This window comes from Alosa pseudoharengus, unplaced genomic scaffold, assembly GCF_046254945.1.
Source record: "Alosa pseudoharengus isolate Yale_2024_CS ecotype anadromous, Long Island Sound unplaced genomic scaffold, YU_APseudo_1.1 YU_APseudo_1.1_scf_3, whole genome shotgun sequence".
In the NCBI taxonomy this organism is placed as follows: Eukaryota; Metazoa; Chordata; class Actinopteri; order Clupeiformes; family Clupeidae; genus Alosa; species Alosa pseudoharengus.
The window spans coordinates 33,310,075-33,331,267 of NW_027468718.1; the positions used below are offsets into that span (position 1 = coordinate 33,310,075).

The following is a 21,193-nucleotide window of genomic DNA, read 5'->3' on the forward strand; positions in this document are numbered from 1 at the left end:
TATGTTTTTCCTCTGAAAGTCATTGGATGTTTCACTACTAAAGAAAGCATGCATTTGTACTGTTCTATGAGGTGGGTAATGTTCAATCTTAGAGCTTCTGGTACACAACAGGAAGTATTTATGGCCATTCCAATAACCACACCAGGTGTTCATAGCACTGGATGATGTGAGTTTATTTGTAGTATTCTGTTAAAAACACATATAAAAATGCTGTACTGCTTAAAACCAAAAGGTACAACACACATCCACAATCTTAATCTGTAAAGACAGGCCTGCATGAGAATAGTGTCTGAGAACTGTGTGTGAGAGAGAAAGAGAATGAGAGAGAGAAAGAAAGAGAAATACAGAAAGAAAGAGAGAGACTGAGAGAGTTAGAGAGGGTGAGTGAGAGAGTGAGCATACTGTATGTGTGTTTGTATGAGTAAATGCCAAGCATTCCCTATGTAAACACTTCCAAATGTACAGTACAGAGGTTAAGTAGCAGCATATCTACCATACAACAAAATGATAACATTCACTTTAATAGTATGTCTCTCTCTCCACCCAACCTGCAAAAAAAAAGAGCTCAATTACTTTCATCAAGTACTCTTCCATCATTCACTGTATGCAAACTGCAAATAGCTGACATATTATTCACTTGCTGTAAGTCACTTTGGAATCTGCCAAATTAGTAAATGTAAATAAGCTGTTGTGGAAAAAAAGGAACAGGTTCTCACCTCCTGGGTTCCGTCTGAGGATGAGCTTCCTGATCTCGTCATAGATGAAGATGAGCAGGGAGTAGGGGAGAGCGCAGAACCACCAGTTGATCCTACAAGCACAAAGAGGCATGAAGATAAATCACCAGGAAATCCAAAACGTTCATGAAATCCACTAGTTGATGCTAAATGCAGGAAGGTTTGTACAAAGGTCTCTGGCTTGACTGATTGATTTGGAATAGAAAAAAAAAAATCTACATGTTATATACAGTATCATACTCAATTAAAGTGCATAACTGTGCATTTTGATACAGTAGGAATAGTTAATTTCAGGTAAACTACACAAATCATGAGGTCAAAACACTGAAAATGGAAACAGACTTCTTCATACTTGTTTGCAGAGTGATGTTTTCATGAAGGCTTTATAATGTAACACATTAGTCTACTCTTCTCTTACTTGAGTGGGTACATCCTGAGGGCGATGCCCATGCCGGGGCAGTAGGAGAGGAAGGCTGCCAGGGCCGTCTCCTCAAACAGGCCGAAGATCAGGATCTTATTCCTGAAGCAGAGCAGAAACATCGCTCAGTGTCACGTCTTACAAACATACAAGCTCACATAATGTATCAACATACCACATATCAAATAAGAATCTAATGTTCTTAGTCTTGTGGGATGAAGCTCAAAGTAAAGTGGTTATTTGTAGCATCTGAACTGAATGGAGTGAGTCATTACTGAGATTGTTACTGTTCACAGATTTTTTGTTTTGAGTTTATAAGAAGCACACGCTTGACAGGCCAAGGTGACCGTGGTCCGGCATCATGGTCTGTGGGCCATACCTCATGCCCTGCTGGAAGACAGAGTTCCTCCGGGTCTTGCAGATGATCAGGTCAGCCCACTGCACTATCACAATGCTGGCAAAGAAGGCAGTGTGGCAGGTGAACTCCACTATCTTCCTCTGCTCATAGGTCTAAAAAACAACAACAACAAAAGGCAAAACACACATTAAACAACAACACTACTATGATGCAAAGTACACCAAAGACTATCAAACTGTAAATTGTCATTGCCAATCATATAAAAAACCCTATAAACAGTAGGACTTTTAACACAGTGAGTTACTGAAGGACAGCTTACCCACTGCTGGCCATAGCTGTCCTGCAGGTCATTGCAGTGTTTATCATCCCAATTGACACGGATGCCCAGTAATGTTGCGGGCAGGAAGCCGTTTTCGGCAAGAATGACAAAGTAGGTGAAGAATCCTGCCAAAGCTTGGATCATACCTGGAAGAAAACACAAAAGCAGTGATGGTGATGCACCAGTTTTCTCTATCAACAGTCGTATCTACGTAGAGTCTCTCAGTTGGCAACAAGAATTGCATTCATTCATTTATAACTGCTAGCTGCTCTTCACTGAGTCATACAATATCTGTTGTTTTCTACCCCTACAAACCAGTCATAGTTACTGGGCTAACCTCATATTACTATCCACTTGACCGAAGCCAGTTTATTTAGCCAAGCTAGCTCTATCTAGACTCAATTAAAGGCAATAAATAGATAAAAAAAATATAGTAAGATTGTGTAGGCTGATCTAGGCAAACTGTTGCTTACTAGGGGCAAGATTGCCCAAGAGGCGAAAAAATGACACTATTACAACATTTAGTCCAATGCTACATTATGATACAATTGCGATCCTACACTATAGGCCTACTGGGGCGGTGGTAGCGTATAGTGGCTAAGGAGCTGGGCTTGCAATAGTCTGAAAAGTTGTGGGTTCAATACCCGGCTTCCACTGCTGTGCCCTTGAGCAATGCACTTGACCCTGAGTTGCTCTGGGGATAATGGCCCTTGTAATATAATTGGCATGTGTAAGTCACTTTGGATAAAAGCTTCTGCTAAATGAAAAAACGTAAATGTAGATGTACTGTCTTTTTTGTCTTTCATCTCGTGTGCTTACCAATCTGGCCATAGGCTATGCTGATCAGCCTCTCGTTCACCAGTTTATCCGTCTTGGGGTTCCTAGGCTGCCTCTTCATGATGTCACTCTCCGCAGCCTCATAGGCCAGAGAGATAGCGGGGACCTGGAGGAGGAAATCAGAATGAACATAGTGTTTTAGGTAGCGCTGATATGCCTGAATAAAAGATACGATTACGGATGCGGATAAAAGTACGTAAAAGTAAAAACTGGTCACTGATGAAAATTACACGGCCAGTGTTCACTGTTGTACGGTTTAGTTAAGATCAAAGTGTAAGAACATCCACTGTTTTCCACGATTGTTGTGCCTTCTTCATTTGTTTTATACTGTAAGGATGAGTCCTGCAGATAGCACTTTGCTGTGCTATCGTCTAAGACATGTAAGCAAAATATCTTCGTCCCTTACCATGTCAGTGCCCAGGTCAATGCACAAGATGGTGACCGTGCCGAGGGGTAAGGGGATGTTAGCGATGATGAAGAAGAGGAATGGGGTGATCTCTGGGATGTTGCTGGTCAGTGTGTAGGCGATGGACTTCTTCAGGTTGTCGAAAATCAGACGGCCTATAGGGTAAGCATCAATATATCAATATTATTATCCCATTTCTGCTGACAGTCTTGGAGTACTATGGAATCGGACAACAAACACTTACACTTCTCCTTTGGAGTTATTTGGAGTTATTTAACAAAATGCTACACTCTTAAATTAACTCTTAATGTGTTAACACAAATTGTGTTTGTTTTTAACACTTCTCTATGTCCAGATAGGGACAACACAGTTTGTGTTGCATACAAATACTGCGTCTTCCATGTAGTACAGTGAATATGTTTAAAATGTTTTAACACCCACCTTCCTCCACTCCGGTGACAATGGAGGCAAAGTTGTCATCCAGGAGAATCATGTCGGCGGCTTGCTTGGATACGTCAGAGCCAGAAATGCCCATAGCAACGCCGATGTCTGCCTTCTTAAGGGCTGGCGAGTCGTTCACACCGTCACCTGTCACTGCCACGATGGCTCCCTGTAGTGTCCAACAATTCCGTGTTAATCAACCCCTGGGGCTGAACTTCAACATTATTGAAAGGCCTGTCTCTACAAATGCTCTCACAGTTTGACAGCTGACCTACTTTAGGTACACTATGTAAAATAAATCTGTCACTTTTCAAGGGTCGTTCAAGGGCAAAAATTTAGCAGATTTAGCTAGTGGACCTGCGAATTATTGAGGAATTGGCTAAAAGGTGAACTAAGGCAATCTATTAGTAGAGAGATCTATAGACTTCATGTTTGCAATTGTAATTGCATCTCCATGAACTGCTTTTGATGTCAAAGATACTATATACAGTGCTATACAGTATAGCAGAGTATAGTTACATTTTGGACCCTCTAGATTGTAAACAAATGCATAAAAAGGCCTTAATAGATACACAAACAATTGTCCTTAAAGGTGCCATGTGTAATTTCCGCCAAAAAATCAATTCATACTCCACAGTCCATAAAAGATAGGGGCAGTATACCTCCAGAAAGTGAGTTGGTCTACCCTAGAGTAACAACCGAGAAACGTGTATTGCAGTTTGGCTGGCGGTTATGTTGCACGCATACCGCCTCCCATGGCCGAAACTGGTATTATGACACCTGTCGGGCTGTGGCTAGTAATTTAGCATGCTAATTCAGGTTGATATTTTTTTAATGACATCATCGCCCTTATTTCTTCTTATTCTTTTTATGCGTGTAGCTAATTTTGGGGATATTTTTACCTCAATTCTTACAGATGGCACCTTTAATACATCACTATTGCCTTGATAAAATATAAATACTCCACAAAAAAATTAGACCAGTCTTCTAAAATAATTGTCATGCTACACAACTGGAGCGCTTCAGATGTGCACCTGGTGTAGCCCAGGTGTAAGATGTAAGATGCAGCACATTCCTTATATGTGACCCCCATGACCCCTCACCTGGCGTTGGCAGCCCTCCACTATGATGAGCTTCTGCTGGGGCGAGGTCCTGGCAAAGACGATTTCGGTGTGGTACTTTAGGATGTCGTCTAGCTTCTCGCAGTCCATGTCCTTCAGGTCCCCGCCATGCACCACGCACGCCTTGGCGTCCCTGGGGGAAACAGTAGGCTTGGTTAACGACAATTAAAACTTTACCAAGATATTCACACTTCCAGACAAACAGTGGTATTATATGGTAAGGTTAACTTCTTGCACCAAATCAACAGCTTAAACTGACTGTTATATGTTGACATTCTCTGCAATGACTATCTGAATCAATGCTTAAAGATAGAGATAACACCACTACAAGACAATACACTGCATAAGAGTTATAAAAAACAAATAAATAGCATAGCATTAGCATAATAAAAGAAAACTGTACCAAGATACACAATTAAAAAAACTGTACCAAGATACACAATAAAAAAAAAACTGTACCAAGATACACATCTCACACAGAGGTGGTGGTTCAAAATAATATGCCACAATGAAAAGATAAAATCCATACACTGTTACTGCTCTACCAATCTCTAATGTGCAAAGTTTGGAGCTCATCCTTTCTTATTTTTCGAAATTGTAACTGTTTGCCATGATACTACAAATAAATACAGCTTCAGCAATGCACACACACATTAAGAAATATGAAGTGTAACATAATGGCATAATGGCTAAGATGCTTTCCCCTTTACTGACAAAAATGGTAGTGTTGTGTGTAACAGCAGGATACCTGGGGTTAACTTCATCAACAGGAATGTTGAGCCGCGCTGCGATGTCCTCCACAGTTTCATTGCCTTCTGAGATAATGCCTACTCCCTTGGCGATGGCCTTAGCAGTGATTGGATGATCTCCCGTTACCATGATGACCTAATGAGAAGAGCACGAGACATATGAAACAGGAGCAAATAATACTTGTTCTATAAGTAAGTCATACTACCAGGTGTTGTAGATGTTGTACTACCAGGTGTTGTAGATGTACTACCAGGTGTTGTAGATGTTGTACTACCAGGTGTTGTAGATGTTGTACTACCAGGTGTTGTACTACCAGGTGTTGTAGATGTTGTACTACCAGGTGTTGTAGATGTTGTACTACCAGGTGTTGTAGATGTTGTACTACCAGGTGTTGTACTACCAGGTGTTGTAGATGTTGTACTACCAGGTGTTGTACTACCAGGTGTTGTAGATGTGGTACTACCAGGTGTTGTAGATGTTGTACTACCAGGTGGTGTAGATGTTGTACTACCAGGTGTTGTAGATGTTGTACTACCAGGTGTTGTAGATGTTGTGCTACCAGGTGTTGTAGGGGTTTGTAGTGAGGCATGTTACTATATTTCTCTTCTTTTTTATCTGTTCTTCTTTCTGTTATTCACCTTATTCCGCGCGCAAACATGGGGGCGCTAGCTTTGCCCACATTGTCTCCGAACTTCCGATTGAGCAGTACATCCATTGCGATACATTGAGATAGCAGAGCTCTATCGAGATGACTGGCATCATATATTATGGGTCATCCTAAAGTTAGGAACGTTTATTTAGGATTTTGGTGACTTAAGACATTTCTGTTATACAGCTTTCCTATCTGAAGTTAGGAAAAAACTGACTTTGGAGCGGCTGTTCTGTAAGTTAGCCTCTCTATCCTCTTTTGCCGTGTAATGAAGCTAGCCGACCGGAAGTTTAAAGACAACGTGGAATTTTAAAAAATGGGCGGGGCTGAATAAGGTGAATATGTAAAGCACACTGAACTGCCTCTGTGCTTTGTGCTATGAAATGTGCTATACAGTATAAAACATGCATTGCTTTACCTATAATGTGCAATATATAAGTGATAATTATTGTATATCATCATTTATTATACGGCTCTTCACAATGCTAGTAGAACGCTCCATTGACTTGAATGGGATTTCCCAACGTTCTACGGTAAAATAAATTCATGTAATTACCGCTGCAAACATATAATTACCGCTGTCAATGGCAACGGGTTTTGTGCTGCTGATCATATCACTCCGCAAGTATTCCGGTCACTTCTTCCATTGGAACTTTCAAAAGTGAAAGCAGACGGTTGATCAGCTGAGTTCTAAAGAATGTCTGATTCAAGTTCAGCGTGTGTTGCGAACTATTTGTTTCTCAGCAAAAGCCAAGACGAAACGGTAACAAATAAGTGTAAAGAGACATATCGTGGAGTTTATTTTTTCGTTTTGGCAGGTAGCCGTATAATAAGCGGGATAATGTATAGAACGCCGGTCATTATGGGAAAATAAGTCCATTCAGGGCGAAACAAGACCCCTCCGCTGGCGCGTCGGGGTCCGGTTCGCCCTGTCGGGACTTATTTTCCCCATAATGACCGGCGTTCTATACATTATCCCTTACTTAATTTGGACCTGCTGGTGTGTGGAACTAAAATAATAATTTAAAAAAACACACACAAAAAAAAAACACTTAAAAAATCGAAAATGCACCTTGATGCCGGCACTCCTGCATTTGCCCACAGCGTCAGGTACGGCGGCGCGAGGAGGGTCAATCATGGACATGAGGCCCACGAAACACAAGTTCTCTGTGGGGAAGTTCAGGTCGTCCATGTCGAACTGGAATCCCTCGGGGAACTGGTCATCAGCCATGTTTGAGTGGCAGAAACCTGAGCATGTACATTTGCATTTGGTCATTTAGTGTCACTGCAGTTTATTCATCTAAAATTATTACAAAAAAGAAACATAGAGTTCTGCTCAGGAGGGGAGGGAGAGCCATCTTTATGCCTGATGTACTGTACCCCACTATTACTCACACAAACGTCCATGTGCTCTTTCTGTTTCTCTCTCTCTCTTTCTCTCTCTCTGTGTGCATGCGAGCGAGTGGGCAGAGCTTGAGCGTGTGAGTGAGTGCTGTGTGTGGCCGCTGTGCCAGGTACTCTGATCCTTTACTCTTTTTCTTTTCTCTTTCTTTATCTTCTTTTCTATGTTTATGGTCATTGTGTTTGTTGAAGGTATTGGTACAACTTAGGGGTTTTTGGTGGGGTTTGGTAATTTCCTCTCTTACCGAGGCACTTTTACTGTGCTGGGAGCATGGCAGCCTCAAGTAAAGAGAAGTTTGAATCTTTAACGCGGCGACATGGCATTAAAATTACAGCCAACACAGCATCGAAGATTGTAGCTTAGCTATAGGTGAAATCATTGGCCACGATAAAATAGTTTCTGCTGCTCGAATGAACAGTGCGGTTGTTTTGTTTTTGGCTTCGGTAGACCTGGTTAACGCTGTCGTTGAACGTGGTGTTATAATCGACGGCACTTTCACCAGTTTTTCCTTTATCATCTCCTCCTAAGAAAGTGATCCTTTCTAATATCCCGCCATTCATTAAGGACGATGTTCTTAAAGAAACTCTCTCCCGCTATGGCAAACTGGTGTCACCCATTAGGAAGACAGCAATATTGACCAATTCCCCATTGCTGGTGCGGGCCTGTCCCCAAAAAAGAGATGAGCCCACTACCGGTGGACCTGGGCTGGGTAACGTTAGCGTCAAGCCATCTGAAGAATCCCCTGAGATTATTGACTCTCCTAGTGGGGGGGAAGTTGCAGAGGGTTGTCAAGCAGAGGGAGAGGGTACGGTGCCTCAGCTAGAGACTACCCAGCCTCATAACAGTCCTGTAGATTTGGCAGGGAAAGATAATGGCCAAATTGAACCTGACGTATCTCGTAGCAATGATAATATCACCTCCCAAAACAGGGCATTAGATGCGGATCAGACTGATGATAATGATGCGGAAGACGAAAGTTCCCAAATGGAGGCGGAGGAAGTAGGCCCAACGTTTAAAGTTCCCCGACCCCGACAAAATAAGAGACACATGAATCTGCTAAAGCTAAAACCGCGAAGGTTCTTACTAACGTTAAAGGTCAAAGTGAAGTGACGAATGAATCAGAAAGCGAGTTTGATTCTGACTGCAGTATTAGTTGCAGTATGCGTTTGAGTGGTTTTGCTTCTCAGTCATATACTGTGGATGACGTTAAGAATTTTCTGTCTCAAACGAAGCATGTTAAAAAGCTTCAGATTGATAAAAATATTTCCCTGATGTAGAGCAATTTATGACTAAAGCAAAATTGTTCATTTCCGAAGGTCTTGTAACAAGGCAAGAGTGTTACCGCTTGAAAAAGTTCATCACAAAGTTAAATGTTCTTTTGGGTGACACCGGTAAATAAGCGCAATTTTACAATGTTTAGGTATATGCATAAGTTTCCTTTTTTCTTTTTGTCTTTATTTATGGGTGTGGTTTGTATGGCTTCCCTGAACATAAACGGGGCAAGAGACTCATTGAAGAGAGCTGAGCTTTATGAGCTGTTCCGTATAAAGCGCCTTGTCTTACTGCAGGAGACGCATAGCGACACCGCGAACGCGGCTGATTGGGCATTAGAGTGGGATGGGCTCTCTCTTTTAAGCCATAACACTTCTGTCAGTGGTGGTGTTGCGATTTTATTTGCAAAGGGTTTCACTCCAACTTCCCATGAATGTGTGGAGGTTATACAAGGCAGACTATTTAAAGTCAGGGCCATGTTTTCACTTTCATTTGTGTTTATGCCCCTACAAAAGCAACGGATAGAGTGTCCTTCCTTGACAAGTTGTCTACTACTATAGCTGGGTGTAGCGGTAATGAGTATCTATTTGTTGGGGGAGACTTTAATTGCACAGAACATGACATAGACAGGAATCATGTAGAGCCACATATGCTTTCACGTAAAAACAGCCAGTGTATACACACGCATGATCTAAGTGATATGTGGAGGACTTTTCATAAAGAGCACAGGCAATATACCTGGACTCATGCTCATGGTAGCATGATTTCCATGGCCAGGCTTGATAGGTATTATGTAAACAGTACACTCAAAACATCACAAGAGACAGAACCCAGTCTATTGAGATCTTGGAAGAGGAGTTAAAGGAAATTCAAAATTTGGCTTACTCTACTGGGACTCATGATGAAATTGAGAATCTGAAAAAGAATGCATTAGCTGAGTTAATAGGAATTAATGCTAAGGGTGCTTTGGTCCGTTCACGTTTTCGGAGTGTGGAGCAGATGGATGTTCCTTCAAAGTTTGTTTTTAGTCTGGAGAAGAAAATTGGACAGAAAAGATTGATCCATTCTTTAAAATCTGAGTCTGGAGCTTTATTGACTGGTGATCGTGAGATTCGGAACAGAGCTGTTCAGTTCTATCAGGATCTATACAAGAGCGAACTAAGGGACGGAGAACCTGACAGACTTTTTCTGGGAGATCTGCCCCAAATTTCAATTGAGTCCTTTGCCGAGCTTGACGCCGCCCTGACACTGGAGAAACTGGAGAGGGCCCTTCAGGGTTTGGAGTGTGGTAAAGCCCCGGGCCTGGATGGCATTCCTGCAGAATTTTATAAGTCTTTTTGGTCGGAGATAGGGGAGGACTTGCTTGCCGTGCTCAATGATAATCTTGCTGGGGGGCGTCTGCCAGTGATCTGTCGTAGGGCAGTCCTCACACTTCTCCCTAAAAAAGGCGATCTCACTGATATTAGGTGTTGGAGACCCGTGTTGCTCTTGTGTAGCGACTACAAGTTGCTGTCTAAAGTTTTGGCCAACAGGCTGTCCAAGGTAATGGACCAGGTCATCAATCCGGACCAAACATATTGTGTTCCCAGTAGGTCTATTTTTGATAATGTGGCTTTAATTCGTGATATCATACATGTTTCCAAACTTCTTGGAATTGATGTGGGTTTGGTTTCACTAGATCAAGAAAAAGCTTTTGACAGAGTGGAGCATAGGTCCCTCTGTGGGACGCTTTACTTGCCTTTGGGTTCAGTGAAGGCTTTGTAAGAAAGATCAGGGTTCTGTACAGAGATGTAGAGAGTATACTCAAAGTCAATGGTGGGTTAAGTGCTCCCTTCAAGGTTGGCAGAGGTGTAAGACAGGGTTGCTCTTTGTCTGGAATGCTGTATTCTATAGCAATAGAGCCTCTTTTACATAGGTTAAGAGGGGCATTAAATGGTCTGTCTATACCTGGCTTCTCCTTTGCTGTTTGTCTGCCTATGCCGATGACAGTCCTTTTAATTAGCGGGAGAGGGGATATAGAGGTACTTGTTAAACATTTTAAGAGATTTTGGGTCAGTTTCATCAGCCAGAGTTAACTGGGCTAAAAGCGAGGCTCTATTGCTTGGACAGTGGGGGGAAGGGGTGCCAAGGCTCCCTGATGGGTTAGTTTGGAAGAAAGATGGTTTTAAGTATTTGGGTGTTTTTCTGGGGGATGACGAAGTTTTGCAGAAAAATTGGGAGGGGGCAGTAGAAAGTATTAATGGGCGGCTTGAAAGGTGGAAGTGGCTCCTGCCTAAGATGTCTTACAGGGGGCGTGTGCTCATCATAAATAACTTGGTGGCCTCATCCTTTTGGCATCTTCTGGCCTGTGTGGATCCTCCACTAGACCTTCTGAACAAGTTGCAGTCTGTTGTTGGGAACTTTTTCTGGGATAAGTTACACTGGGTTCCACAGTCAGTTTTGTTTTTGCCAAAGGAAGAGGGGGGACATGGTCTTATACATTTTCATAGCAGAACTGCTGCTTTTAGGTTGCAGTTTGTGCAAAAGCTCCTTACTGGACCCACAGTTGTCGCTTGGAAACTTCTGAGCTGCACAATTTTAAGAACTTGTGGGGAGCTGGGGCTTGATAAGTCACTCTTCTTAAAATTTGGGGCATGTTTAATGTTCAAAGGCAGGGGGCAACAATCTCCTTACACTGGCTTCTACAAAAACCTGTGGTTGGCGGCGCAAGAATGGACATTTCCTCATCCGATTTCCCTTCACTCCAGAGGAGGTTTCTTGATTCTAGGATGGTGACATTGAAGGATGTAGTAGACCTGGCAGGGTCAGACTTTCGGAACGCTAGGAGGTTTGCTGCCTCCATTGGACTAAGGTCTCTTCGTGTGGCCACACAACTCCTGGATAAGTGGCGCACTACATGGATGCAATGCAACTACATGCAACACGGATGAACGGACATTACTTGAGGATTATTGCTCAGGAATGGTGCGACCGGATGTGTTTGATGACTTTCCTGCATTGGTACTTTCACCTATTCTGGATGAGTGTGCTGGCCTGCTCTTGTCAGGCATAACCACTGTTGGGTTGAGCGTTGCCATGGGAAAACAGTTTTATCATGCTTGTGTGAAAGTGTTCAATAAGAAGTGTTTAATGAGTAGGGTTGACACACCCTGGCGGGCTGTTTTGAATTTAAGTGTGGATGTGAAACCCGAATGGAGAGCACTTTACAAACCACCATTGCCTAAGAGGGTGGGAGATTTGCAGTGGAGACTCCTTTATGGGGCAGTTGCTGTTAATGCCTTTGTCTCTGTCTTAAATCCAGCTGTGGGTCAAGATTGTCCTTTCTGTTTTCAGAGGGAAACTGTTTTTCATGCTTTTTTGCACTGCTCAAGGTTGAGGCCACTGTTTACAGTCATGGAACACTTGTTTAATTGTTTTAACGAAGAGTTCTCCCCAGAGACTTTCATTCTTGGTTTCAGAAATCGAAAAAGAAAACAAAATGAATGTAAACTGTTGAATTTTATTCTGGGTGAAGCTAAGATGGCTATTTATGTCAGCAGAAAAAACAAAATTGAGAATCAGCCTGGAAATGATGAGTTAGTTTTGTTTCCTGCTCTTGTCAAGGCCAGAGTCTTAATTGATTTCCGGTTTTACAAACTCATGCAGAATCTTAAATCTTTTGAGGCTGTGTGGTGCTGCAGACAGGCACTGTGTTCCGTCATTGATGACAATTTGCTCTTTAGTCAACTTTTGTAGTCCTTTTATTTTATTATTTTTTTAACATAATTTTTATCCTAACAAGAATTTAATTGTGTGAATCTTTCAGTGTTTTTGTAAACCAATAAAGAAAGAGTTAAAATCTCAAAATCTCTCTTTTTCTCTCTTCCTCACCCAGCTCTCTCCCCCTCTCACCCAGCACACTCTCTCCCTGTCTTTCTCTTCTTTTCTCTTTCTCCATCTGTCTCTCTCTCTCCTTCTCTCTCACTCACTCCGCTCTATCTCTCTCCCACTGTCTATCTGTCTCTCTCTCTCCCTCTCTCTCTCTCTCCCTCTCCTTCTCTCCCTCTCTCTCTCTCTCTCACCCAGCACTCCCTCTCTCTCTCTCACCCAGCACTCCCTCTCTCTCTCTCACCCAGCACTCTCTCTCCAAGGCCGCCCAGCTCCAGGTAGGCGTTCTGAAAGGAGTCTCTCATCTCCTCATCCAGCGGCTGCTCCTTGCCCTGGATCATGATGGTGGAACAGCGGTCGAGGATCCGCTCCGGTGCCCCCTTCATCACCAGCAGGTGGGTGGACTCTGTGGCCGCGTTGGGGTTCTTATGGATGGACAGCTGTGTCCAGAGGAAAGGAAATTTCTCTTACGATCCAAAAATGTACTTCAGTCATTCTTTTGCTCCAAAGGTTCGCTCCAGAGCAAAGGTTTGCTCCAAAGGAATGTACATAGCACGTCATGACAGAACAATAGACCTCATAGTGAAAGATATATCAAACCATTTTCTACCCTCATCAGTAAGAATGTACAAACATTCTCAGGTAAAACCATCCATGTTTCAGCACTGCAATAGTAACCAGTACTTTCTTACATCTGGTTGCCAATACACCAGAAGTTGTTATTATCAATGTGGAGTCCAGTGAGGTGTACATTTTTGAGGTAGGCTGCCCCTTTGATTCTAGCATGGAGGAGGCTTTCAGCACCAAAGTAGTTAAATACCAACCACTCCTAAACACCATCTCAGAGCTATGCTATAGGTGCAGACTACTCGTATTCATATTTGGTAGCCTAGGACACACACACAGGTTGATAGTAAGAGGGCAGCATAACTTGGGATGGCCAAAAAGTACTGTGCCCTCTCTGCTATTATTGGCAGCCACCACATATGGCGGATACGTTGCTACTTAGAGCCATAAGAGCTGATTATTGTGCTAATTAAGTATTGTGAAGACTTGCTGTGTGCCACTGGTCCATGAGTTTGCTTATTGTACTGCATACTTAATATTTGTACCATTTTCTTCATGTGGACATACATACAGTACATACATACAGTAAATGGTGTGTGTGTGTGTGTGTGTGTGTGAGTGCGTGCGTGCGTGCATGTGTGTGCGTGTGCTTGTACCTGATATTTGTTGGTGGAGTTGAAGGGGATCTCGGAGATCTTTGTGTACTTCTCTCTCATCTCTCTGACGGATCCGCAGCACAGCTCGATGCATTTCAACAGAGCAGACTCCGACGCGTCTCCGGCCACATCCCTCTGTGTGAGAAGACGCGGCACAACGGTAAGAGACAAAAAGCATACTGTACATTTCTGTTTCACGTATTTGGTCAATACTTTTGCCCAAAGGGACTTACAAAGCCAGGGAACGTAGTCGTAAATTGGACAAACATTGAAGTGAGGATGTGTTTCTCACGAGATTGGCGTTTCTTGGAAAAAGATAAATTGCAGGAAGCAGCTGTTCTCTTTAGACTTTACAATAACCTCATATATTATATATATATATATATGACATATATACTTATATGTATATACTTATATTTACATTCAAATGATATATATATATATCATTTGGTTTGCCATTGTGCATGGATTCAATTTGGGCTGCTGTAGCCATTACAGCCATCTCCAGTGTTCATGGGAGATTTGTTTGCTAATGATATAAAAATGGATAAATCCTGGTGGAAAAAGCACTAACTGACTGTATAAATTGTATATGTAAATAATGCAATAGGTATTTCGCAGACAAGGATACTTACATGAAGACCAGTTTCAAAATAAAAGCGATAGTTTTCTACAACATTTTCTACAACATGCGCCTGAAGAAACATATCCCCCCCCCCCTTGGGATGTACAATGATATCATGGCCTCTATGGAAGCCAGTTGATGGATATCCGTCATAGCGACGGGGAACTCTAATCTCCGTTACCTTGAGAATGGGAACGTCGGTCTGCTCGGCGAGGAAGACGGCTCGGTTGCAGAGGCCGGCGACGCGGGCCAGTGAAGCCCAGGTGGTGGAGCTGCGGTCGAAGGTGGCGCCGCTCTGGTTCTCGGTGGTGTCGGCCTCGTGGATCTGGTTGTCGAACCACATGTGGGCGACCGTCATGCGGTTCTGGGTCAGGGTGCCGGTCTTGTCGGAGCAGATGGTGGAGGTGGAGCCGAGCGTCTCGACGGCCTCCAGGTTCTTCACCAGGCAGTTCTTCTTGGCCATGCGCTTGGCCGTCAGGGTCAGACACACCTTGAGACAGGTTATATGGATGTCAACAATGTCAACAATCTCACATACAAAAAAAAAAAAAAAAAATCACACACACACGTGCGCATACACACATACACACGCGCACGCACACACACACACCACACACGCACACGTAAACACACACACAGTGACAGTGGCTAGCATACCCTCAAGCACTTTCTCACACACACATAGACGCACTTAAGGTGACGCATACACTCAAGTGACAGTGGAGAGCAGTCTCTCGTGAACTCTCTCATACACAAACTCTCACTGTGACTGTTGGCAAGAAGTCCCTTGAGCTCTCTGTCTCGGTCTCTGTCTCTGACATACATACACACACACACATACACACTCACTGTGACAGTAGCCAGCAGCCCCTCGGGCACGTTGGCGACGATGATGCCGATAAGGAAGATGACTGCCTCCAGACAGCTGTAGCCCAGGATGATGGACAGGATGAAGAAGGAGACACCCAGGAAGACGGCCACGCCCGTGATGATGTGGATGAAGTGCTCGATCTCAATGGAGATGGGCGTGCGTCCCACCTCCAGGCCCGACGCCAGCGTGGCGATGCGGCCCATCACAGTCCGGTCGCCGGTGCTGATCACGATACCGCGGGCAGTTCCTGCACAAACACGGAGGAAGATCACGCATCCGAACGTGCATTTCAACACATTCTGGTTACACCAAGTGTACAAATAGTTTTAGAATTTTAGTACAAGCCCATTGGGCTCTGTTCCGTCCTTGCACCATGTTAATGTGTGCTAAATAAATCAAATAAATAAATAGAAGGCTCGTTGTTGTTTCAGATGTGCTCAGCTCTCTCTTGTCTTATGTAGCCAGTTCCATTGCTTATAGTAGAAGCTAATACTGCTCTGCTCTGTGACCAGAATACTTCAGTTGGGCACTCAGTGTAGCCCCACTGTAAGGCAGGGATCACATTAGCCAACGGCAAGCGGCAGGTTTCCTATTGTTCTCTATGGTCCGGCAGCGGAATGGTAGCAAAAAAAATAAATAAATAAATAAAAAAAATCGCTCGCAACTTTAAAGGTTATATCAGCGATGGCAGGGTAACATCACTTCTGTTGACGTTCAAAAAAAACAGAGAGCTAGCTTGCTACTCCCTCCCGTGCAATTGAAACTCTCCTGAACGCGCATCTCGTCGGTTATTGGTTGGAACACTTTATTTAGCCTTTGAGTGGTTGGCAACCCTTGGTAGCATTTATTTTTGTGTGCAGATCTCAGAGCCTAGGCTGCCTACAGAGATGCATTTTTTTGACGGCCTGATTATGGGGTGGGCAGCTAGCAGATTGTTAGGAAAGATTAGATGAAGATTAGATTAGATGAATGTGATCATTTACGTTTGGGCCTTTTTTGGGCCTGCAATCGGTGATACAACCTTTAACCTAGTTAAAATACACATAGATGGGCCCCAGCTGTGGCACGACTGGCTGATTAAAAGGCATAAAAAGTATGCACAAAAAAAGTAAGGCACAAAAATATACTTAAAAAAAAATAATAATAATAATAAAAAAAAATAGACGGAGACATAATGCATGTTGTGAAATACTCCACCTTCCACACAGTTGGTGGAGAAGAAGGCGATGTTCCTGGTCTCGAGGGGGTTGTCGTTGGAGAAGTCTGGTGATCTGGTCTGTGGCTCAGATTCACCAGTCAGAGAGGAGTTGTCCACCTGAAAGAGGTCAACTCTCACATCAGTGCCCTGAGCGGACTATCACAATACGATCTTAAAATGAATGTGTTGTTTTTAACACAACTTGTGTTGTTTTTGACACATCTCTATACCCAGATAGGGACAACACAGTTTGTATTGTAACACATTGCTTTTGTTATACTGTGTACATTCTTAAAATGAATGTGTTGAAAATAACACAAGTTTTGTTGTTTTTTGACACTATGTCCAGATAGGGACTAACACATTTGTTTTAAGAGTGTACATTCTGGCAATACCAGAAACACAACTTTTTGTGCATTTGCTTTTCTGTGTGTACACTTTCCTGTCCTTGTTTGTTCATCTGTGCTCATAGCAAGCTTACTTTGAATGTGTGTGTCTTTGTGTGTGTGTGTGTGTGTGTGTGTGTGTGTGTGTCTGTGTATGAGTATGTGTGCGTGCATGTGTGTGCGTGTGCGTGTGTGTGTGTGTGTGTGTGTGTGTGCATGTGTGGGTGTGTTATTATTATTTTTTGAAAACCCAGCTCATTTGCAACATGAAGTGACGTGGTGTGCGGTGGCACTATACCTTGCAGCCGTGAGCGGCGATGATGCGGATGTCGGCAGGGATGCGATCTCCACCCTTCACCTCCACCAGATCCCCCACCACCACAGTCTCGGCATTGATGTTCAGTTTCTCTCCATCACGCAGCACCAAGGCTTGCTGATACACACAAACACAACAAAACAACACAATAGTCACTTTAAGGAACACATGCTAGACAATACCATGCTAATTTTAGCTTCAGTAACATAACAACAACATTTGGCCATTTTGTTGATATATTAAAGTAAAGTGGCTGGTATTTAGCAGACCCTTTTTGTTTGCCAAAGTGGCACAGACTTGCAACAGTAGGTTTGGGAATCAAACATTGGCCGACCAATTGTCAGGTGGCAGTGCTACCATATAACTCCAAGTCCCTTTGTTTGGTTTGTTCATATATTGGACCTCAGGTAAAAGGATGGAAGGTAAAAGGATGGAACATAAAGTCTATGTAAGACATACAATGAAGATAAGAAAGTATAAGAGAAAATATGTCTCTTAACACCCATTATGCTCTGTACATTGAAACACAGTAAGAAGTGAGTAAAGTGTTCCGTGTTTTCTGTGTGTTCTGTGTTCCGTGTGCTTGGTGTGTTCAAACAGGCCTTGGGCTGACCTGCGGGACCAGGTTCTTGAAGGAGTCCATGATCTTGGAGCTCTTGGACTCTTGGTAGTAGGAGAAACAGCCAGTGATGATGACCACAGCAGATAACACGACACCCAGGTACAACTGCAGAAGAGGAGAAATTAGAATTAACCTGTGGTCATCCAGCAGATAATATGATTCCACAGTGTTTATGCTACCACTAATGCACAGCATGTAATTGTATACATTAGTTTAAAGCTACAATATTAAAACTGCAATATTAAAACATGCTATGCTATCTGTCTTTATCTAAGTAAATCATTTTACGAAATGTCTACATTCACACAGTTAAAAAGGCAATTTAAATAAAAAAATGTACGAAACGCATTAATGATTTCTCACATTGTCGTTGGCCGGCTCGTCCTCCATGGCAGCCTGGACGCCGTAGGCCAGGAAGCAGAGGATGGCACCAGTCCACAGCAGCATGGAGAACCCTCCGAACATTTGCTTGCAGAACTTCACCCACTCGGGAGTGGTGGGGGGTGGCGTCAGGGCATTGGGTCCGTCACGAAGCAGGATCTCTGCAGCCCGAGAACTGGTCAGGCCCTAGGACAAAGAATGGGGGTCAATATCACATGTAGTCTCATTTCTTTGTGTATTTATGTGGTGTAGCAGATTTTTTAGCAGATTAACCATGTTTTACCATTCTAGTGAAAGTTTTGGAAATATTTTGCATAATTTGGCAGGCAGATAAACCATATTTGAGAGATAGAGCGAAGAGCGAAGGAAAAATAAAGAGAGATGAGAGAAAATTGTTTAATACAAAATAATGTGCATCTTTCATTAACACTGGGAGGAGTGAGTTTTTTGGTGTCTTGTTTTGCTCTTGTGAAAAACAAAGCAACAAGAGTTGCTGTTAGAGTTGGGCAACCTGTTGCTAAGTAACACCAGAACAAATGGGGTACTTCAATTCCTGAGCCTAAAATCTTTCAAGGGGCCATTTCTCTCAGTTGACAAGACTCATAAACAGGACAGGCAATAAAGAAGAGCTCACCTTGCTCAGGTCGGTCCCATATTTACGATGGAGTTCATCCAGGGTCAGTTTATGGTCATCCTAACGACAGTGAAAATAAAATATTAGACTAAATAAGAGTTCTGTATAGCTTTAGCGAGCTCACATATTGAGTTAAAAAGCATTGTTGATAACATTGATAGCTGACATTGGGAATAAGGAAATTAACAGTGTCTGTGTGTGTTTTGTGTGTGTGTTTGAAAGGGTGTTTTATGAGTGTTGGTTAATTAATTTGTTTGTGTGAATTTATGTTAAACAGTTCTAGTTTCTTTTTTCCCATGATGGCCCTTCACTTATGAAAGAGTGATAACATTATCCTTGTCTCCATGTAATTGTGCCTAAAGTCAGCCAAGCAGCCTTGTTCCTACAAAAGTCCTGTCGAACTTCTAGAGCACCTTGCATGTACCTGGAGTCCACTATGTTCACGATCTGAGCATTCACTACCTTTCCTTTTTGTCGTGACGTACCATATCTAATTCCTTTGGCGTCTTCACATACCCTATCTACTTCCCTGTTTGTCTTCACATACCCTATCTACTTCCCTGTTTGTCTTTAGCATAAATGCAGAGACCAAATTTCCCTCACGGGATCAAACGAGTATACAGTACTTATACTTATACTATATACTTTACGTACCATATCTACTTCCCTCTTCAGCTCGTCCATATCCTTGTCCTTGTTCTTCTTCTTCTTCTTCTTCTTGTCCCCTCCCTGCTCCGATGTCGCCGCCAACTCATACTGGTCACGTCCATCCTGCAGACCGGCAGAAACAGAGCATCTTTGCTCAGACTGTTTCCCATAGCACACCAGTAGCACCTCTGCCCAGGCCGAGGACAGTTGTAAGTAGTAAATAAGGTCTAAAGGCTATATGAGGTATATTAGGTGTGGTGAAGTGGAGGTGTCACCACCTGAGAAACAGCTCGGCCTGAGCTCAATTCTCAAATCCGACTTTGAGAGACCTTGTTGTTTATTTAAAGTAAACAAAATAAATAAAATAAAGTAAGTGTGATTTAGCAGATGCTTTATCCAAAGTATCAGATAACCCCCACTTAGTGTATTTTATTTTTATTGTTTATTTTAAACACACAGGTTTCACAATTAGGACTATACCACGTTAAAGAAGGACTCAGTAGAGAGGTGTACAGTGATCAACTCAAAAATGCTTCAGACGAGGCTGTGTGCCCATAGTAACAACCGTTTTATTGTGCATTCATTTCAGCACTGGTGGTAAAAAAGCAAAGCCATCATGCTTTAAAAAAAACCTTTTATTCTGGTAGTGAATGGCTGGGCGAAGTTCCAGCAAGCTGATTTGGCGGTTACATCACTGAGGGCCAAGTCTCTTGCCAAAACTATGTTAGATCAGCACAGCGAGTTCTATTTCAGGAGGAGGTAAGCAACTGTGCCTAATTGACAAAGTAGACAGCATGCCTTTGTACATTATGTTCATATTGATAAACTGATGGCCTCAGATATCAGCCACGTTCCCTCAGTGGGTTTTAATTGGGATGGAATTTGAAACAGTAGCCTCTCACATACTTATTCCAACCAGCAATGATCTTTCTCCTATATTATATTTAGTCCTAATTTGGTAAACATGTCTATAGCCAATATTAAAGAGAAATATATTTGGTTTTACCTATGAAAGAGTCTGGGTATGAATAAACAGACCCTGATTTGCTACGAAATAAATATTCAACATGTAAAATCTTCTTTTTAAATATTTTTTATTTTTTTTTTGGGGGGGGGTGCCTTTTTATTTCGACAGGACAGTGAAGTGTGACAGGAAGTAAGTGGTGGGATCGGGATATGACCGTAGGTCGGATTCGAACTTGTGTCCCCGTGGGCACTTGGACCCGTACATGGTATGGATGCTGTAGGCACCCTATCACCGGATTCTTTAAGGCGACATAATCAGAACAGAGCCCACCAACTCAAGTTTAAAAGACTAACTACACCCTGGTGCTGAAGGTGCCTGCCAGCTTGCACCCATTCCACTAGAGGGGCTAAAATAGCACCGAGTTATCGCACTAGAACTCAAGGCCGTAGTCATGATGTCAACATTGGGGGGGACCAAATCTGTGGTGGGGTCTGAGGGACCCCCAAACAGAATTTTAATACATTTCCTACCATGCAAAAATATTATTAAAAATCACAAACAAGTCGTTTGTTAGGTCAGTCAATTAGGTTATTCCAAACTTTTGACGGACATAGGCATGGCATGGATGGATTATGAACCCCTGGACACAGATTTGTGCCCCCCCCCCTCCCCCCCTCCCACCGGTGAGTTTTGTGAAAAGAGAAGGGTGGAGAAGAAGCAACTTCACACAGAGGCTTGGGCTTCTATC

The 21,193-nt window shown here is 42.9% G+C and overlaps 2 protein-coding genes across 2 annotated transcripts in view; one reads left to right on the top strand and one right to left on the bottom strand.

Moving 5' to 3' along the window:
- The window catches only part of LOC143099926 (E3 ubiquitin-protein ligase TRIM35-like), a 491,084-nt gene that overhangs the window by 158,828 nt on the left and 311,063 nt on the right, over positions 1 to 21,193 (top strand). The window lies entirely within an intron of this gene.
- Positions 520 to 19,529, bottom strand: atp1a1b (ATPase Na+/K+ transporting subunit alpha 1b). Its single transcript, XM_076264071.1, has 21 exons — positions 19,485 to 19,529; positions 18,831 to 18,890; positions 18,179 to 18,382; positions 17,807 to 17,920; positions 17,176 to 17,310; positions 16,491 to 16,608; positions 15,272 to 15,540; positions 14,604 to 14,912; positions 13,798 to 13,932; positions 12,819 to 13,014; positions 7,106 to 7,281; positions 5,383 to 5,519; positions 4,617 to 4,767; positions 3,514 to 3,682; positions 3,073 to 3,227; positions 2,649 to 2,772; positions 1,830 to 1,975; positions 1,532 to 1,662; positions 1,153 to 1,254; positions 717 to 808; positions 520 to 548 (listed from the first exon to the last, which is right to left on the bottom strand). Exons 1-21 carry the CDS (start codon positions 19,512 to 19,514, stop codon positions 520 to 522), a joined length of 2,982 nt encoding a protein of 993 aa, XP_076120186.1. The 5' UTR covers positions 19,515 to 19,529.